Below are 20,974 nucleotides of genomic sequence, written 5' to 3'. Positions count from 1 at the left end.
ATGGCAGCATCACCGATATCTCAGCTCAGGCCTCTGTGCTGTGGCATGTCCACCACTCTATTTTTAAAATTTTGTCAATTTGCTTGGTGATTTGGCGGGCTGGATTGGATCGTCTTGTGGGTCTTTTGGCCAACCGGTCTTATGTTTGACACCCCTAAGCAACTGTAATGTTCTCATTTTGTAAATGAATGGTGAGAGGACCATGAAGCAGTTCATCACTTCTGTGTTACATTATTAATCCAAAAACATAATATTTTGTAAATAATATATGGGGTTTTTTTTCACTCACGTTTCCTCACACATCCAAAAGAAAAGTTCCATATGAGGTCAATGTGTGACCCTAAAAATTGCCGATACATATAGTGTGCCAATGTCAGTGTGTGTGATTGCCTCTCTGTGTGTACTCTCTGATGGACTGGCCACCAGTCCAGGGTTTATCCTCTCTCTACCCACAGCTGGCTGGAATCAGCTTCAGTAAAGCCTTAAAGAAGATTTACTATACACAGGTTTTCAAGGTTTCCACAAGACATTTTGGCCTTATCAGTATCTCAGATATAGATGGGCAACTTTGATTAAACATTGAAACTGCAAAGAATTCCATCTTCAGAAGGCTAGATTGTGACCGAGCACATCTACCACAAGCACATATTTGAATTAAGCCTAATAATTAAATTTTGTTCACATGCTTTATTCACAGTGTTTACAGCCTTCTTCTCATAAACTGTAAAACTAATCATTTATTTATAGAATGACAAGGTCTTCCAGTTGATCATGACTGACTGGGGGGGGGGGGGGTCACAAATAATTTCATCACCGCTATATTACTGTATCACTGTAAAAAAAACAACAACACACAATTCACACTGATTTTATACCCTGATACTTACAGAGCTAAAATTGGCCATGTGAACTTAATAGCTTGAATGTCAGTGATTAATACTTTGTAGGATCAGCTGATGTGTTCATGATCCTGGCCTGACTCACGAGGTTGACTGTGCTGGGAAATGAGAAACACTGAGAGAAGCATTGCTCAGGTGGTTGGCACGGCGGTTTCAGATCTTGATCTCTGAATAGAACATCAAGGCACTGAAATAGTCATATATATTTAAGGGTGTGTTTTCCTTCCCTCTTGTGCATTTATAACACAGCAGCTACAGAAACGCACCCAGGGTTAAACTGGGACACGGTTCCTGGCCAGCCATTCGGGTGGATAGTCATATGAGAATCCTGTAGTGTTCCTCATCAGTGAAGGCCTTGCTAAATCAGAAATAACCAGGGGAATGTCCCAGTGGTATGCAGAGTATCATTTCATAGACAGTAAAGTCTCTCTGATCATTTAACATATTGTACAAAAAAGTAAAACTCTCCAGGAAATGGGCGACTGTAGACAATTTGAGGGTCAAGAAGGTCTTTTTTCCAAAGCTTGATGTTTTCCTTTGATTTTTTGGGGGAAAAAAGTGTCGTGCAGGATAAGACATTCAATTTTAATACACTGAAATTGAATTCATTGTAAAAGGGAGACAGACACTTATGAAAATGATGCGTAATTTAAGTGTAACAGTTCCAACAGTTCCAGATTATATATAAAGACGTAACAAATCTGTATGCCCTTTATTAACTATGAATTCCAACAGAATTTTAAAAAAATCGTATCATTTGCAAACTATTCATAAGTCCAGAAAGCACAAATAGGAAGAAGCTCTAGAAATGGGAGCTCATCCTCACTTATATAAAAACTCCTGATTTATACTTTTCATTTACTTTCGTGTTGAATTGGACCAGTGAAATATATTTTATAATTTGAGATTTGATGATATATACCTTCGTCGTGCGGACCACCAAAGCCTCACACTTTAGAAAAAACAAAGTCAGCAAAGTATGTACAGTGACATCGCAATGGTCAAACCACAACCATCTGTGAATGCATGATCTCAGAAGAATGTGCTCTCCTTGCTGCTGACAGTAGAGATCAGAGTGATAAAGTTAAGAATGACCAGAAATATCCTCTGTGCTGTTTTTCCTAATGTATCGCGTTGATCTTCATAACAAGCCAATAAATCGTCTGACATATTGCACTGCCCAAAAGTGCTGGGTGCTTAAATCTTCCTCTGAAGACAGACGTGCTTTCAGTGTCCGCTTGCTTTGTCTTCACAACCGTTCGCTGTCAGATTCAGACACATGAGTTTATCATCAGGGCCAGAGGAGAACAGCAAGCCACAGACTTCTCCTCCCAGTAAAGTTCCTCCCCACTGACTCAGCAAAAGGCTTCCAGGCTGTTTTAAAATGTACAACTAATTACTGTTGGCTATGCTTTTGCTTGTGTTTGCCTGGTAACAAGCATTAACAGACAAAGGCGGGGTCACAATTCTCCCGCATGACTCTCATCTTACTTCTTTTGAATCGTTTTCTGCTCAACATTACACTCGTTTGGATAACATGCATGACTTTCCTTCAAAAAACGATATAAATGAAATGAGCAACATTTCAAGGTACTATTTATTGGTTAGCACTCTCGATCTGCTGCACATTTGGGGACCTTTCTGTGGGTTTGACTGTCTTCACTGTGCATGTATGTACTTATATGCATTTAGGATATTTGATGGCTTGAAGGGCTGCACAGTGGTGTGGTGATGAGCACTCTTGCATCACAGCGAGATAATCTGAAGTGGCTTGTCTCTCGACATTCCAATTCCCTCTCATATACCAAAACTACATACAGTATTTGAGCTAAATTTGTGACTCTGAATTGTCAAAACATTTGAATAAGTGTGTGTTTCTCCTGTCATGGATCTGTCAAAGGTGTTACCTGCTTTTGCCCAATGTCCGCTGGGATATAAAGCTGTAAAAGAGATGGATAAATTGATTGAGATCATTGAGATTATTTCAATTGACAATTAGAACCTTTAACAAAAATATTAACGATACAATATTTAATTATTAAGAGTTGTGAGAACAGAAAATACAACGGCTTTTATTCTATTCTGCGGTATAAATATGAATATTGTGGGAAATGTCCTTTGTGATACTATTTATGATGGCTGAAGATTGATTTTCACTTACTTTCCTCAGAGTGACAGTATTGATCAGGTTTGCTTAAAGTGACTTCACGGGCCATAGAATAGCGTTTCAATTCCCCCTTCCGATATTGAAATGATTTTAATCACATTTTAAACCTTTCACGCTTAGTGGCCAGTTACATGTCTAAAGCCCTGAGCTTAGCAGAGCATGGAGCTGGTATGTACACGGGGCTTTGCATGGCTGAGCAGAGGCTATTTGTCTCAAAACCCCATTCATGCAACTGTAGAATTTTGGGCACGGGTGATGTCACCGCAATGCAATCCAGCACATCCAGATTATCGTTATTATTGTGTGAAGCTACAATGGGAAAGTTTGAAGGCAGACTGAATTTCCTCCCGTTTACAGCTGCAGTGTGTGTGTGTGTGTGTGTGTGTGTGTGTGTGTGTGTGTGTGTGTGTGTGTGTGTGTGTGTGTGTGTGTGTGTGTGTGTGTGTGCGTGCATGCACTGTTGTCAAGGTCAAGATGGCTTTGAATCGGTCCACTAAGCTGAGAGCATTTATCTGTAGCAAAGCCATTTTCTCCTTAAAAACAATATCCTGCCGTCTATAATGATAAGTCATTGAGTATATATGGAGAGAATCTGATGGATTTGTTCCATTCATTAACTGTCTGTTCTATTCTTGGGGACAGAGACAATCTAGCATGTTGCTATTAGGCCTTGAAGTGGAATTTCCCACAGCAGTAGGAGTAACTCACCTCTGACACAACGGCTGAGTGAAGACAGGGAGTCATCGTGATGGTGATGATTCAACAAAACTGAAAGCTTGGGATAATGTGCAAGTCAGTAGAAGTATTATGATGATTTTTATTATTCCTTTCAAAACAGCCCCTGCGAGTTCTTTTATTCCAAACATTCTGATTTTTGATTATTTCCTAATGTGGAGACGTTAAACAGGCAGATCCAGACATCTGAGCTGGGTGGGGAGGATATACTCCAGCAGCTGTATTATGTTTCTCAGGGATCTTAAGGTTGTTAAAGGTCATGGATCTCACTGGACCCAATTAAACTGGGCTCTGTGTGCTCATTTGTAATGACGCATTTATGATTGCAAAAACACGGCCTCGGATTTGTCATTTTGTATGAATATGAAAGTTTAGAAAATATGAAAACCTTGTCAAAAGTAGACAACTAATCTGATTTCATGTCACTGTATTAGCTGCTGAGGTCTCTCTGCGCTGCAGAAACCTTGTCAAAACTTTCTCTGGACTCAGCAGTTTTTCTCGTTTGGCTGCCAGTGTAATGACCTTTCTCCTCCATCCAGAACAGAAGAGAGGAGTCACTCCCTGTTTTACGTTGTGGGGTAAACTCTCATCTCATCGAGAAGGATGTCATGTCACAAACTCAGCTTTCCCTCCACCTTCTCGCCCACTTCTGTGGAAAAGTCTCAGGAACTTCACAGACAACAAGACACTTACATTACCTCCAAGAAAACATATAACTCACGACCAAACTGGTTTTGTTAGATCTCAGTGCTAAGATCTAAAGGAACTATTGATCAGAACATTTTATGACAGACTGAAACATGGTGGATGTATGGAAACGGTCTCAGGATTAATTTCTGTCAATCATGATTCTTTTGCACAGTCAAAAGTTAGACATGAAGTACCACAAGGTTTTATTTTACAACATTTTACTTTCTACATGCAGGCGTGTCACCCCTATCTACAACACAACAGAATGCAGCAATAAGCTTGTCAAACTTTAAGCATATGGGTCAGGAGGATTTACGTGTAAGGCTTCAGACTGTTGGCAAAATAGGATGTGACACATTTGTTAGTTGATGAAATCTCGCAGCGGTCGTATATTTGTAACCTCAAACTACAAGATGAGGGTCTTCTTGAAGGATTACCTGCTGTGCAAAAGAGATAATAAGCTTACTGACATGTCACTTTGTGAAGCTACGGGGAGCTGCTACAAAGAAAATACAGCCTTATGTGACTTCAGTGCCACAGGTTGCAGACACCTGGGCAAACCTTACAGTGCACCACATTTCTTTTTGTATACTTTAGTATCAGATCTCAGTTTGACTGTGTTTGGTGCCGTGAGATGAGTTTAACATTACATAAGTAAAATTGATTTCAGTTTATTTTCACTGTACATTTTACAAATTGTTTGGTAACTTATGAGTTCTTTTATGTTTTTTTTTTTTTTTTATAAATTCTACATTGAAAGAAATACTAGGATGTAGTTATGCCCCTTTTTGAGAAAGATGTTACGTGGAGATCATAGGGTTCAGCCTCACATCAGTGTATATTTTCCCCAAATAACACACTATTTTATAGGACAGCACTATCTGAAAGAAAATCTTTGAACTGAAAATGCTGAAATGTGTTGGAGAATGCTACACCACTTTCCAAGTGATTTGATTAATTGGCATATAATTGTAATGTAATATAATCATGTATCTTTACACGTGTTTATGAGTGTTGATGTGTAGTACTATCTTTCAACATAAACTTCTTGTGGTTTGTGTTCTTGCCTCCTTGTTGAGAAGATAATGGGTTCAAATACTCGCCTGTGTGCTGTCCCTATGTGTGAGGGTTTCCTCCAGGCACTCTGATTTCCTCCCACAGTGCAAAAACATGCATGTGAGCTTCAGTGGTGAGGTGACCCTAAATAGACTGTGTCTGTCTTTGTTTGGTATTGTATTAGCTCCAGCACCCAACAGTAAAGCTGTATCGAGGATAGATGGCTGTTTAATGTTTCCAGGCAGATTTCATTTGGTGGGAAGTATCATAAACGGCCCATTTGCTTAAAAATGTTGCCGCTCTATGGTTGAAGGAAATACTGTATATGAGGTTTTAATCAAATGCTGCAGTTCCCCCTTTGTCCTGTAGAGGTCAACAGTGCCGCCGAGTAGAGGTAAACGGCGTAGAAGAAGAAGTAGGAGGCGGAGCTGAATGTTCAAAAGTGGCGGGCTGTAAACTCACTGAGAAAGCATCCAAACAACAACGACCAGGCGCCTAATTAAACAGCAAGTAAGACTATTCCCAGTTATTATGACTATCGGGAGATCGCGTCGGTACACCTTTTTCGCCGGTTGAGATCTTCTGAATTCAATTTTGTTGGCAGCTGGACGCTAAAACTTAGGGGGAACGTGAAAAGGTAACGTGCATTTCTTGCTAACAAACTGTAAAGATGACACCAATCGAATCGAGTTATTAGTTAACTTGCCTCAATGTGGTTTGTTGTGTTTCTTTTGACTCGAGGAGATACTACATTGCTTTAAACACAAGGATCTCTCTTTTGTTTAGCTGAATTGAATTGGTTAGCTGCGAGTTGTAACGCGTGGACGGATCAGCTGATCGTTATGGAACTCTGTGGCATCGTGACAGTATTTCTGTTTCTGTGCGTCTAAACTGAACGAGAAGTGGTGTTTATAATGTCTTCCTCTGAGTAATATCAAAATAAGAATACAACCACACTCCTAGTGGTTTCACTGAGACATGACGTTTTCTGATTCACAACCAATGACACAAAACAGAAGCTTAATGACTGGGAGAAGTCATTCAATGGCAATAATCTAAACACGAAAATGTTGTTGTCAATACTTGGAGTATTATCTTACAATTAAAGGTCATTTAATATCTGACTCATTGATGAGATCTGAAAATTTTCATCTCCTCAGCAGCAAGAATCACTGCTACACAGTGCATTTTCTTTCACGCTCATCTCCTTTATCCTTTCTGTAAACATTTACATCCTAATGGGAGTGGTTTCCTCCAGGAAGACAATGTCATCATTGTGAGTTTGAAATGCTGTCACTTGTGTGCAGTGGTCAATGTCTTTCCCCACCAATGTCGTAAAATAAAAAGAGGGACTATCTTTTATGTGAGAAGCTTTGATTCATCCAGTTTATTTCCTGAAAAATAGTCTTAAGAAGCATTGAAGCTGTTCTGACCAAATGTTTTTCCTCAGTATCCTCTGTCTCTTGTACCCTTATTCCTTACACCCTCCCACTGGACTTGCTCTTCTGTTACCTGACAGCTCCATCCTTAACATCCTATCCACCTACATAGCTGTCATCTCTCAAAACCGTCTTAACAGTGCTCCTTTAACTTTCCCATCTTCTCTCATACTCATCCTGAATCTTGTCTAATGTGCTTACTTCCCAGTGAAATCCTCCACTCTATCATGTCCATTTCATCCTAATCTCTTTTGGTCAACGCCGCCATCTCTAAACCACACAAAATAGTTGGCCTCACCATCATCCTCTGTAAATATGCCTGATGCTTTGAAGTAAGGAAATTGTTTAGGAATAAAGAAAGAAAATCATAGATGTGTGTCATCTTATAAAATGCTCGGCTGCGATCATGTCAGTAGAGACAGTAGTTCAAAAGTCATATGTCAATTTCACATATGTAATAATGTCTTTCATGATCTTACCTCATTGTATTCATATAATGTTTTCCTTTTTTTTTTTTTTTAAACAGATATTTATTGGAGTCTTCCGTCATGGACTCAAAGGTGATCCCAGTGCGGGTTGCCTTGCGATGTCGACCGCTCGTGACCAAAGAAATCAATGAGGGATGTCAGAGCTGTCTCACTTTTGTTGCGGGAGAACCACAGGTCAGTTTTCTCACAGTTTCTGAATGTTTCTCTGCTCTTTCCGTTGTGTCAGAGTAGATCTACCTATACACTTGTTTTACATGTGTATAAGTTGTTACTTTTTGTTTTCAGGTGGTTGTAGGGACAGAAAAGGCCTTCACTTATGATTATGTCTTTGACCCCACTGCCGAACAAGAGGAAGTCTTCACCACGGCTGTGGCTCCATTATTGAAAGGGCTTTTCAAAGGTAGCCATTTATTTCAGCTTAATGTTTTGTTTGGAATTTTGCCTTCTTTCTGTGTGGACATTTGGCATTTTACTGCAACATCAGTCTGTTTATTGGCTGTACAGAATTATGAATTGATATCATGGATGAATGAACGGAAAACCATTAGTAATACATAATTCAACAATCCCTAATGGTGATTTCTTGTTTTCTCTCCTTTCATTATTTATTTTTTCAGGCTACCATGCCACTGTGCTGGCATATGGACAGACAGGCTCAGGAAAAACGTTCTCTATGGGCGGGGCGTACACATCATCCCAGGAGAATGAGCCGTCAGTTGGGGTCATTCCCAGAGTCATTGCACAGATCTTCGATGAAAAAGAGAAGAGGGCAGAATGTGAATTCCATCTGGCGGTATCTTACCTGGAGGTTGGTGGATAAAGGCTCATTTTTACAGTATAAAAATACAATGAAAAGGAGACAATCTGCCATGTAAATGCATACTAAAAGCACTAAAAATATGAGCTACAAGTCACCCAACACCACTTGACTTGCAAGTCTTACAGTGAATTTTTAATGAGCCTATAATATTAGATTAATTTAAATGCAAATGCTTAATCACCACAGGCCTTGGCGCAAATGTGTGGGGCTGATTGCAAATTTGTTGTTGGAGGTAAGAGGGTGAGCAGAAGAATAAAGCTGATCAGTTCAGCTATATAAAGCATTAATTGGCTGTGTAATGTCCTGTGGCGAGAATTGGAAACTGAGGGGTGATGAAGAGACTTGAACTTGACTTGCTGAGTAATTTTTCAAGAGTATGTTATTCTTGTGATTGCAGGTCTATAATGAAGATATTTTGGACTTGTTATCTTCATCTAAAGATAAACCTGCCATCAGCATTCGGGAAGACCCAAAAGACGGGATTAAGGTGAGCGACGGCCTTAAATCATTTGAAATAACCCAAATTTTCAACCTCTCGACTTTTGTTAAAACGTTTCTTGTACGTTTCAGATCGTCGGCTTGACTGAGAGGAACGTCTTTTCTGCCCAAGAGATGGTTGGTTGTCTGGAGCTGGGAAACTCTGCTCGCACTGTGGGCTCCACAGCCATGAACGCCGCGTCTTCACGCTCTCACGCTATCTTTACCATCACGCTAGAGCAACGCAGGGGCCCCGAAAAGTTAGTTGTTGTTGTTGTTGTGGTTGTTTTCAGCATCACTTTCTGTGTGACTTGTACGCACTGGAAGTGTTGACAAGCTGGCCATAAAGAGATAATAGAATCTGTCATAAAAGAGTTACTATTAATTCTTGCTTAATGTTTCATCATGTGTGTGTGTGCCTTCACTGTGCTACTCTTTTCTTGACAAAATTCAACTCTCATTCTGGAAGAATAGTTTTCTGCCTCAGGCTGTTATTATGTAAACCGAATTTGAGTTGCTGCAGCTTGCCGTCTTCATTTTCATAGAGAAAAGGCTTTGAGGTTTTCTGAGGTCATCACAGGTGGATTTACTGTCACGTGCGTCTTGCAGTAAAAAGAAGCTTTTCTTCTGCCTGGCCAGAAAAAAAACAAACATAATTTAGAAGAAAGAAATTGCTTCTGTAAATATGCCATCTGATATCGCTCGCTGAAATTTGATTTGGTGCTGATTTACCTTCTGTTCACTTTCAAAACACTGGAATTTCCCGTTGCAGAGTCGACCTGGTTGTTTCAAAGCTCCACCTCGTTGATCTGGCTGGTTCCGAAAGGCAAAAAAAAACCAAAGCAGAGGGAGATCGCTTGAAGGAAGGTAATCAAAGTTGGTCTTTATTTAAATCTGCACCTTCACAAGTTTATAAATGTATGGTTCTCCATCTCACAGGTTCAGGTATATAACATGTATTTGTTCTCCTTGCTGTGAAAACGTGTCTTTATAACCAGGCCTTCTGTCTTTCGTCTTGTTTTTTTTCTTTTTCTTCTCAACAGGGATCAGCATAAATCGAGGCCTGTTAGCTTTGGGGAACGTGATAAGTGCTTTGGGCGATGAGAGCAAGAAAAACCCATTTGTTCCTTACAGAGACTCTAAAGTCACACGGCTGCTACAAGGTTGGCTTTGATTCCCACGTTCAGAAGTTACACAGTGGTCATTAGAAACCACGCTCACTTTGAAGATCTTAGAAATTATATCTGAAATGCTTCAAGCACGGATTCTGAAATACTTTTTTTTATTTATTTATTTTTTCTTAAACCTTTTTATGGTCTGATAACATCGTCACAAAGCATATATGAACTTGTTTTAACCTTTTAGAGGACATGTTGAAATCCAAGAAAATGCTCAATCTCAGCCTGATGGTGTCAATAAAAGACATTTTGAAAGTTTGCTACTTTTAATTAATCAACATTGAAAATAAAATTATTCTGAACTGGTTAAAATGGCCAAACTACGCTTATTCACGGTGTACATCTTAAACTTTTCCCCAAATTTGACAAATATGACTTAAAAGGACACATTAGACATATGTTTCAAAAAAATTACTTTATTCTCACCAGCTATCTGTGAACGCTGCTTAGAATCTATTTTTGAGTGACCAGTTGTATATTGTTTCATATTGTTCTTGGGTATCGGATGCACAGTCTGGACATGAGCAGCCTCTATCAAAATGTATACGATTTTATTTGGCTGCCGTAAATTTTTTGTAGTTGGTGTGGGAGAAACGGGGAGAACTGAATACCCTCCATTGCATGACAAAGCTTTGATTTTGGAAAGATTAAACCGAAGCTTTATTGGTTTATGCTCATCCAAATTTACTGGATTTTTGTCGCCAAACGTGCCCGTCGGAGTAAATAACTGTACCGTTTGTGTTTAGATTCGTTGGGAGGCAACAGCCACACTCTGATGATCGCCTGCGTGAGTCCTGCCGACTCAAACATGGAAGAAACCATCAACACGCTGCGATACGCAGACAGAGCTCGGAAGATCAAAAACAAGCCCGTGGTGAACGTTGATCCAATAGCGGCAGAAATGAGCCATCTGAAAAAGCAGGTACAAACGTGGGGAAAGTGTCTTGTCTATGCTGATTCTCTCGTTATCGTGTCTCGTAGAGAAATCGATTTGTCATTTCTTTAATTTAAAATGCATTTAAACACTCGTGATCTGATTCCTATGCTTGTGCAGGTTCAAGAGCTGCAGGTGATGCTGCTTCATGCTCGTGGAGGAGTAGCTCCGGTGCTCTCAGGGTGAGATATACTTTGCAGTGAGCCAGGGTCCCACCGGGACATCAGATAAGCACACACACAGGGTACATTGTGTCTGCAGAAATGAGCAGGTCAGGACGGACAATCTGTGGCTCTGTTGCAGGCCAGAGTCGACAGAGAAAGTGACCAAGCTGGTGGAAAGGAACCGCGCTCTGCAGGATGAGAACAGCAAGCTGAGCAGGGAGCTGAGCGAGGCAGCTGGACAGACGGCACTCATGTTTGAGAAGATCATCATGGTGAGAAGCACTGCAGCAGCATTAATCTCTTTATATCATTAAAAAAGGGTCACAGGTGGAAAACACTTATTTGACAGTCTGGCGTTTTACCTCTTTCTCTTATGTGTCAGTCTGTTGCATCATACTCATCATGCTGCGTTTGCTTTATCTTCCAGACTGAACAGGCGAATGAGAAGCTGCAAAGCAGGCTGGAACAGCTGCAGCATCATGCAGCGTAAGTTTGTAGAAGCACAAAGCCACAGAGGCTCTAAAACGGATCTCACAGGGCTTTAAATGTGGTGAACAATCCAGGTCTTCTTGTTGAGTGCTTAATTGGTTTTTCTGTGGCTTTAGACGGCTTTGCACGGGATGTTTTTGAAAGGAAGTGTTGAAAAAGGCACTCGTTTATTTGCAGGTGTACAGTCGATCTACAGAAAGTGTTGGAGACTCTGGAGGACCAGGAGTTGAAGGAGAATGTTGAGGTGATGAGGAACCTGCAGGAGATCATCTTGGAGCTCAAGGTTTGTTAAACATAATGGATTTATAAAACCAGTGTGTGTCTACTAATGCAAGTGATTCTTGTTTTTTTTCTTTTCTTTTTTAAATTTAATATATTGATCAGTTCGTGTTTGTGCAGCGGTTGACATTTGTCTCTGAATATTGTGAATATAATTTGATAGCTTATCGTTTGTATGCTTTCTTAGAGTGAGAGTGCAGGCATCGCCGCCTCCATCGACGCCATGGCTGCAGGAGGAGACGTCGCTGAGACGTCTGGGAACGGCAGTGCAAATGAGGCTCCATCAGTATGTTGTCACTTTTCTTCTTTTAACGAACACACGTACCTCCTTAACTCTTCACGGCCCGCTCATTAGAATACTTGTAACTTGAATTAGTTACTTTCATCATCCTACAATATTTTAGTCGCCCTTTACCGTGAAAACAAAACAACAACAAAAAAAACATGATTATCTGCCGTTTATTTTGGATCTGAAGTTTCCCAAAATCAAACATCTTCTGTGCATTCAACACTTCAAATCACACATCACTGTTATTGAAAGACGAAGCAGAAGTTTTCAAATATGGTCACTAAAACATATAAAGTAACAGCATGTTTCCCATCCGTCACCCACATCGAGCAATTAAAAACCTCTTTTTTCTTTTAAATCAAACGTGGATCAAAATGTTCCAATCTCTGAACACATCTCCTCCCAGGATGCCGCCACCAAGGACTCCCCGGAGGCCTTCACGGCCCATCACGCACTACGCCAGGCCCAGCTCTCTAAAGAGCTGATCGAGCTCAACAAAGTGTTGAGTCTGAAGGAGGCGTTTGTAAAGAAAATGTGCCAGAATGACAGCCAGCTGGCGCCGATGCAGTCCGAGCATCAGGTAAGAGGATTGACTTTGAAGTCGGCACAACCATAATACTATTCTGCATGCGCGAGTAATGATGTGTTACTAGAGTCTTACAACTCTTGGTCCATCTCTTCCACTTCATGACATCAATGACGATTATTCCGCCTCCTTTTGTGTCATCCTGCAGAAAAATGTCCACACTCTTCAGTCTTCAGTGGATTCGCTGCAGAAGGAGAAAGAGGAGCTCATCTTGGCTCTTCAGTCTGCTAAGAAAGGGACCAACCAGGCCAAGTATGAACAATATTTGACTGTTAATAATTCACGCTCCCTCCCTACATTACCATTCTCATCTGATGTGCATCCCTCTATCCAGGCTGAGTGAGCAGCGGAGGAAGAGACTGCAGGAGCTGGAGGGCCAGCTCGGAGACATGAAGAAGAAGCTTCTGGAACAGTCCAAGCTGCTCAAACTCAAGGAGACCTCCGTTCAGAAAGTTAATCATCTCATACAGGAGATACAGGTAAACAACCGTCTTCTTCGCCTTTTGTTGTGCAACGTAAAGGAAAGGCAGAGAGAGTGCACGCTGCAAAAACAGACACAACACGACAGAAGGTAAATAAACGGACAGAAGACGTTTGCCAATCGTCTTTCATGAAAGAAGAGGAAACCATGTGAAGAGATGAATCTCCTCTCACACATGAACAAAAATCAATGCTTGTGGCAAAAACCTGTAATTACATGAACTGAATTACCCCCAAAAACGCCAAAGAAAAAAACCTGTTGAAGCCACCAATCGTGTGCTGTCAGCTGCTTGAACTGACCAGCTGACAGCAGACAAATCTAGTAAATAAAGCCAAAGGTCAGTCGTGTTGTCTGGTTTGAGAGCTACTGGAATCCTTCTGCTATTTTGACAACATTTTAGACCATCTTATGAATTTTATCCAAGAAAAAATAAAGCAGATTTGCAGCTATATTTGTAAAATGCTGAATACTTCATATCTTTGCAGGCGATTAATTTGTTTTGAAAACTTAAGGTGTTGTTGAAGGATATTTATAGACATTTAGACTTGAAAGTCAGGATAATAATACGTCATTACGTGACGACCCTTTCTAGTTGAAACTTTTTCTAAACTGACTTTACCTCTTTTTAAAGATTGAGTGTAAAGGCCTCGCAACACAATGCAATGTTTCGTAGTTTTCAGTCTGTCAAGGACACTTTTTCCACATTTTCTCCTTTTTCCAGGAAGAAATGCATTGTTGAGTTGTATTAACTGAGACTAATAGATGCTTCCCTAAAGCAAAGCAGCCTAACACTAAAGTGTTTATACAATTATAATGATTCCTACAGCAAAAGTATTTTCCTCATTATAGCGCAACTTTTTTTCTTTATATTTCTTTCAATGTATTGTAAAAGTTACAAAATGTAGTCACTTTTCTTAAATACATTTTTTTTTAAAAGCTTAAACTTTGGGAATATTGATATTCCTTGTGACTTAGAAAGTTGTCAAACCACATTAGTTTGAGTAATTGACAACAATCTGTGGAGAAGGCTTGTTGTGGCCTATATTTTTAGTTGCCAGGAGATGGTGTCAATTTGGTATAATGAGGATAGTTTCTGCAGACTTTAGCTGTTGTAGTGTATTCCAATCTCATTCTCTATAAAGATTTATATATACATAATGATCCTTGGCTTGTCGGTCAAATGAACCTCAGTGGCAGCCCGTTCTTAAAGTACCGTCATTTTTACTGTACATGTGTCGGCAATCCAAGTCCTCCTGTGGTTTCTCAGGCTATGAAAACCCAGCGAACACAGTTGATGCGGCAGATGAGGGAGGACTCCGAGAAGTTCAGACAATGGAAAAGCAAGAAGGACCGAGAGGTGCTGCAGCTGAAGGAGAAGGTATGTGGAGACTCGGCAGGGAATTGGAATCACTCTACAGCAGGATCCTTAAAAGTTTGGGGGCTTTTTGAACTTTTTTATTTTACTTACAGGATCGTAAACGCCAGTACGAGATGCTCAAACTTGAGAGGGATTTCCAGAAACAGGCCAACATCCTGCGCCGCAAAACTGAAGAGGTGGGAAGTTTCCTACAATGTGTTCCTCACAATAATGTCTATGATGGTGTTGTTTGAACGGGCAGAGGGGCCTTTAGGAAGAGTTCAGATGACGGGGAACTCCTGATCTTACAGGCTGCAGCTGCAAACAAGAGGCTGAAAGACGCCTTGCTGAAGAGAAGCGAGGTGGCAGACAAACGTAAAGACGTCCATGGCAGAGGCATGGAGGGAACTGCCTCGAGGGTTAAGGTACTAAAGCATTTAGAAGATTTTGAAAATATGGTTTTGACAGTGAAAGCGGCCATTTGTCACTGAATAGTTGCAAACTTGACATTTATTTCCTCAGACTTGGCTTCTCAACGAAGTGGAGGTGATGGTCAGCACCGAGGAGGCCCGGCGCCATCTCAACGACCTGCTGGAGGATAGAAAGAACTTGGCTCAAGACATCAGCCACCTCAAAGAGCAGATGGAGGCCGGAGAGAAACCCGCTCAAAAAATCAGGGTGAGCTGAGAGATCGGCCAACGCCGAGCTTTACACGCTGTTCAAGTGAGAAGACGCCCGACGGCCCAGTAGAGGAAACATTTAGAATCATTGTGTCTGTGGTGACTCTCCACGCAGCGTCGCACGATGACCATCTCAGAGCTGGAGAGCCAGGGGGCGCTGGAGACGCCGTTGACCAAGCAGGTGGAGAACCTGGAGACGGAGATGGGACTCAGGTGAGTTGCGTTTTCCTTCCTCAGTGCCCTAACGAATGACGGTACTTATTTTGGAAGAAGCTGATTTTAGCTTTCCAGGAGTTCAAAGTAGAAAAACGGCATGTAAAAGGATTACGCTCCAATTTCCTCCCCACAGCTCACCCTCACTCGGCTTTGTAACATCATGAGATTCATCACAATTCAAGTGTTGGCAAATGTATCGACGTCTGTGTTTGGTCTTGATTATGCAAGCTGCTCCAGAGTGACTTGTTTCTCAACAGGAACGCCCAGATAGCTGATCTCCAGCAGAAGGTCCTCGTGGCAGACAGCGAGTCCCGTCTGAAGCAGCGCATCGACGGCCTCACAAGCATAGTGGAAGCGAAGTGCGCCGTCAGGCTCCTCATGTCCGAGGCGAGCTGCGAACATCCACCCCCGCTCTTTGGTCGCGTGCAAAAAATAAATAAATCCCCCGTTTCTAAAGCCCGTCGAACATTTTCTTTTATTTTCTTTAGCTGCTGTCTACAAAAACGGCGAGCTCCAAGCTGGAGAGCGAAGTGAAACAGGAGCGAGGGAACATTCAAGATTTACGTAAGATGCTGATGGAGGAAAGGAACGTCATGTCGACCATGGACATGGAGCACCAACAGCAGCTGGTGGAACTCGAGCAGAGACATCAAGAGAATGTAACACGCTGCCCCAACAGGTTGCGCTGAACTCTCGCCCCTCGTTACGTACCTCTGATCTTCCTCTGCCCCCGTCTTCAGGTCCATTACCTCCTGAGCCAGCTCAAGAGCAAAGCGACGTGTGAAGAGAGCAGTGAAACCACGCAGAAGGACGAGGAGAGCTCCAGAGAGGAGCTTCTTCAGCGTCTCGAAGCCCAAGTTGGTCTCCGCTTTTTCCGCACAAGTTCACCTTCCTGCTTGTTTCAGTGTGAATTGTTGGATAGATTTCTATTTTTCAACACGACAGGAGGAGGAACTGGAAGAGCTGCGAAAGTCAAGTGAGCAGAACAAGACACTGGTGGAGCAGAATGAGCAGTACAGACAGGTGACTCGCCTCTCGTGTCCTTTTGATGGGTGTTTCCCTTTAGAGCAGATGAAACCGGTGGCGTCAATTTTATTTTTAATTATCCCTTTTTTAGAAACTGTCTTTGCTCCACCTGGCGAGTGGGAAGAAAATGTCTTTGGCCCCGAGCACCAACGAACAGAGCCGCCCCGATGACTCGTTTGAATATGTTCCTCCCAAAGTAAGTGTGTGTGTGTGTGTTTACCTCCAAAGGCGCTTCAGCAGCGTGGTGTAGAAAGAGTGAATGATTCTGTGAAATTTAACTAAATGCAGTGTTGTTCCCATTTATGCAACCTGCTCAAATGTATTAATTAATTACACTTGTTTACAGCATGAAACAAGAATCCATGTGTTTTTGCGAAAAGCAGCTCAACCCATTGACCGTCCTCTCCTTGTGATCTCGTTTCATAAAAAGCCCAAACTGAAGCGTTCTACCGCAGCCAAAGTGCTGCTGAACACCACCATCAACGTGGAAGAGCTGATATCGCCCAGTGAGGACGAGGAGGACATGGATGAAGACTGGAAACCTGGGAACTTGGAGAAGGGACGCAGGGTGTCCAAGAAACCAAGAGCAACCGGGGTGAGCGGCTCCCTTTAAGATCTCCCCTGAACTTGTTTGGAGAAACGCTGATGGAAATGTGACATTGGAACGGGTTAAGATGTGAATTAATACGAATTGGTGAAGGTTGGATTACATCACATCCTGCTACAAAGACGTGAAGATCAGCCAGAGCTTTACTGATTTAGCTGTTGACAGTACGTCAGAAACTTCAAAGAAATTTCCTTAAAACAAAATGAATCTTTTGAGTAAATCAGAGTAGCTTGTTGTCCAGCAGACCAGGTGATAAGATTATGTTTGCCGTGAGGTTGATGACTGAGAATGCGCAAAATCATCCCAGAGCGTGTTTCGCAACTCACTCTCTCATGTCCCTCAACCGTCACGTGTTCAGTAAATGTCGATCGGACGTCTCGGTGTGTCTTATTTATTAATGCATCTCCTGGAGTGTTGCGACGCTGAGCGGTGTGTCTGTCCCCAGTGTGCCTGTAAAGGTCGCTGCAGCAACAAGCAGTGCAGGTGCCGCAAAGGACGGCTGACATGCGGCGAGAACTGCCAGTGCGATCACGAGAAATGCCGCAATCTGGACTCGCAGGCGACCATCGAGGTGAGATCCTCGTCACTCCATCCGTTTGTGCTACAGTTTTGAATTTTCAACGCCACGTTTTCTTTTACCGTCATGTCAAGTCTTTAATTTGACTTCGCCGGGGTTCAAATTCTCAATGTTGTGCAGAATATTGGCGTTATTATTGTGTTTTGTTTCTTTTTCTTCCTTCATTTCAGGAAGTGAGGAGCACAGACGGCGCTTCCCTGGACTCGGTGACCTCTCAGGACCCCTCGGTCATCAGCCCGGAGAACTCCACCTTCTTTAAGCCGCCTTCTTGCACACCCACAACAAAGGTGAAGAGCAGTTTATAGGATGAGAAAGAGCCTTCTCTGTTTCATCATGTACGCAAATATCTTCATGACAATTAGTGGTTAATCACGTGGTCGATGAATTTCTTTGAATCGAGTTGAAAGCATTTCTGTCAGACAAAGTTTAAGAGCGAGGACGTTTCGGTGACGTGGCTCACGTGTGACGACAGGTGTTGCAAGAAATCGGAGACATGGGACACTCCAGTGCCGAACTGAAGCTGGTCAGGAGACCCGTCCTGGCCGAGGACGACGAACAGGAAGAAGAGGAGGACAAAACGACGGTCAGCTTCCTCAAGAAGAAGAAACGAATCCTGACGAGTTTCCAGAACAGTTTTTTCTCCGGCTGCACTCCGGTCAGAGAGGAACCTGATAATGGAGACTGAAGGAGAGCGCTTTTATTTTAGGTGTCTCGTGTTTGTGTCTTTTTTTTTTTTTTAAAACAAATGTCCATGTGATTTAAGTGTACTGTAAGTAGTTGTTGATTCTAAAACACAGTTTTCAGTAGTGGGTAATGGAAGGACTGTCGACCTGAGCTTTTAGTATTAAAATGGAATAAAGTCTTAAATCAACGGTTTGCCTTTCTGTTTTTACCTGAATGGTTGTAACGTCTTTCAGGGTCCGTGTACTTTTCGGCCATTCGATTTTACTTTTGATGTCGGGCAAACGGAGAAATAACCCCATTTTTGTTTTTTAGATTTGATGTCGGTCGACAGAAAACTGGAGACTCGTTTCTGGTTTGGAAAGTGGAAAACAAGCCTTTATCCAATTTCCTCTTATGTAGATTTAACTAAAGTCGGTAAATAAAATACAACCACAATTCTTTATTTCAAGCTTGCTTTGCTGCAACATCATCTCCTCCTCCTGCTTCTCTGGTGATCATCTTGTAAAAAATGTATTTATAAAAAAGTCTTGTGACGTTTACGCCAACTTAATAGTGTATATAAACAGCATGACGGCAGGTAAAGTTTCTGCACACGGGGGCTTCAGTTCTACTATACATATGCACTGCGTTCAATAAAGAGTTAATTTCTAAACTAGGGACGCACTGAAATGATAAACGAGGCTAATATCAATAACATAATGGTGCCGATATCGATTATGATCTGCCCAAAAACAAAATTCTATTCCTTCTATATCCTGAAAATCACATGTGAACGCTGGATTTCAAAAGTAATGTCTTTCTATACTTCATCAATCACTTAAGCCCATAAATCCTGAATAAACTATATTGTCCATAAAGAAAATACACAAGTAACTTACAGTGTTAGTTTTAGTGTCTTACTGATAGAACATCAACAGTTTTGTTCCTCGGACCAATACTGATTTATTAAAAGAAAATTACTGTTTGGCCAATACCGAAACGCTCGCAGATATGTTGTGCATCCCTTTTATAAACTGTAAATAATAAACTACCCAACTGACAGTGGCTGTGAGTTTACAGTTTGACGCTTGTGACCTGTTGTCTGTTAATGTGTATTGTTTGTAGTTATAAACATGAAATCACGGCCTGACACTGTTTATTACCTTCGTGATTGACAGGTGCCTGATTCTACATGCGGGGACTCAAGAAACGCCTTTCGGTGTTTGGTACAACATATGACCTCACGTCACTGTCACTTACTTATGGGACTGAAATAGTTTTTTTTTTTATTTCTTACTTTTCACTTTTATTACACTTTCACTCTGCTCGCTCACAAATCATTTATTATGACGTCACAAATTGATTTCACCTCAATTTCCTCAGTCATACTCCGCTTTAACTCTGAACAGAGAGGCGTAGCTATATTAATCTGCAATAAAACACAATTTTCTTGCAAAGATGTAATCACAAACTCGGAGGGAAGATCTCTAATTATCCATATGTCACTCTCATGGCCTAAATGAGGATGACCCCTCCTACGAGCTCGACTCCTTCACTCCCCACTCTGACAAGACACTTAAAGTGGGAGGAGACCTCAACATAGCCCTCAATGCACAATTAATTAAGTGAAACATCAAATATCCCTCCCTGGGAATCAACAGATATAGTCCAGCAGTACATGAGTGACTTCATCTCTGTGCCGCCTGGCTCACCTCTCACCCCACGTTTAAAGAGCACACCTTCTTCTCAGCACGGCACCAATCCTACTCACATACTACAATACTTTCTGCTGAGTAACAAAAATGACTAAAAACTTGGATGAGAATAATATAAAAATCCTCTGACCTTACTGCATTGAATGATATTAAATGATAGACAACGTCCACATGTTTACATCTTTTCCACGTTTAGCTGTGCCTCGGCCCAGGGGCCTGATGTTTTCACACCGTCGACCTTTTGAAAGAGACAAAAAAGTAATTAAAAAGTCCTGTGTGTGTGTGTGTGTGTGTGTGTGTGTGTGTGTGTGTGTGTGTGTGTGTGTGTGTGTGTGTGTGTGTGTGTGTGTGTGTGTGTGTGTGTGTGTGTGTGTGTGTGTGTGTGTAACCAGGCTCCACATGAGCTCCCTGCAGGAGGCCGGATGCAGCTGCATTATGTCTGTTGAGTCTTCGGCGTTGAGCGTCAGAGCGCCGCCGTCCTCTGCAGGAAAACTCAAGAAGCAATTACCGCGGTCGTCTGGCGGCTCCGTCTGCCTCGTTTCACACGTGGAAACTGACACACCTGCAGGGGGATGTGCAGCCTTTCTGACGGATGCCAGCCGTTGGACAATTAGAGGTCTCCCAAGGTGCGGTTGACGTTTCTCTCCCTGCTCAGCGTGGAACCAAAACTCTCCACCTTGCTGGCATTTCAAATCCGGGCCGCAAGTAACTCATTACAAATACTCGCAGTACTCTAATCACATCTGAGAAACTTACAAACATATCTTCATACTTTAATTGTCGAATTAGTGTTTTTAGATAAATACATTAAATACTTAAGGGATGTGTATCTTGGGCTCATGAACCTGAGTTTTTCTAACAGTATTCCTTTTACCGCTCATTTCTGAGACGTGTTTGGAGGATAAATCTTTTAATAGTTCTATTTAAACACATTTTCACGATTGAAGGTGCTTTATGGTGAT

General features: G+C 41.8%; 1 protein-coding gene across 2 annotated transcripts; it reads left to right on the top strand.

The window, feature by feature from the left end:
* Positions 1 to 5,961: 5,961 nt before the first annotated feature.
* kif4 (kinesin family member 4) lies at positions 5,962 to 18,764 on the top strand. 2 transcript variants are annotated; one of them, XM_080482987.1, is made up of 31 exons: positions 5,962 to 6,057; positions 7,513 to 7,648; positions 7,760 to 7,874; positions 8,092 to 8,282; positions 8,692 to 8,781; positions 8,865 to 9,031; positions 9,544 to 9,638; positions 9,815 to 9,934; positions 10,696 to 10,871; positions 11,004 to 11,065; positions 11,187 to 11,319; positions 11,475 to 11,533; positions 11,714 to 11,819; positions 12,003 to 12,101; positions 12,511 to 12,684; positions 12,839 to 12,942; positions 13,025 to 13,169; positions 14,439 to 14,549; positions 14,642 to 14,725; positions 14,840 to 14,953; positions 15,051 to 15,206; positions 15,324 to 15,421; positions 15,682 to 15,811; positions 15,913 to 16,083; positions 16,165 to 16,281; positions 16,370 to 16,447; positions 16,542 to 16,646; positions 16,881 to 17,045; positions 17,503 to 17,628; positions 17,805 to 17,921; positions 18,107 to 18,764. In XM_080482987.1, the coding sequence occupies exons 2-31, from the start codon at positions 7,535 to 7,537 to the stop codon at positions 18,317 to 18,319; spliced, it is 3,735 nt and encodes a 1,244-aa protein (XP_080339113.1). In that variant the 5' UTR covers positions 5,962 to 6,057; positions 7,513 to 7,534; the 3' UTR covers positions 18,320 to 18,764. The 2 variants fall into 2 exon arrangements, with proteins under 2 accessions (XP_080339113.1, XP_080339114.1); XM_080482988.1 differs by having other exon boundaries at positions 5,966 to 6,184.
* The last annotated feature ends 2,210 nt before the right edge of the window (positions 18,765 to 20,974 follow it).

This window comes from Lipophrys pholis, assembly GCF_963383615.2.
Source record: "Lipophrys pholis genome assembly, chromosome: 16".
NCBI classification, from domain to species: Eukaryota; Metazoa; Chordata; class Actinopteri; order Blenniiformes; family Blenniidae; genus Lipophrys; species Lipophrys pholis.
This window is presented reverse-complemented; position numbering and strand designations above follow the sequence as displayed.

Excerpts from the sequence above, each read along its gene's own strand:
- kif4 (XM_080482987.1), top strand. The coding sequence starts at position 7,535 with ATGGACTCAAAGGTGATCCCAGTGCGGGTTGCCTTGCGATGTCGACCG. Across the intron at positions 9,935-10,695 it reads AGTCACACGGCTGCTACAAG|ATTCGTTGGGAGGCAACAGC; the intron begins GTTGGCTTTGAT and ends GTTTGTGTTTAG. Across the intron at positions 14,726-14,839 it reads TGCGCCGCAAAACTGAAGAG|GCTGCAGCTGCAAACAAGAG; the intron begins GTGGGAAGTTTC and ends CTGATCTTACAG.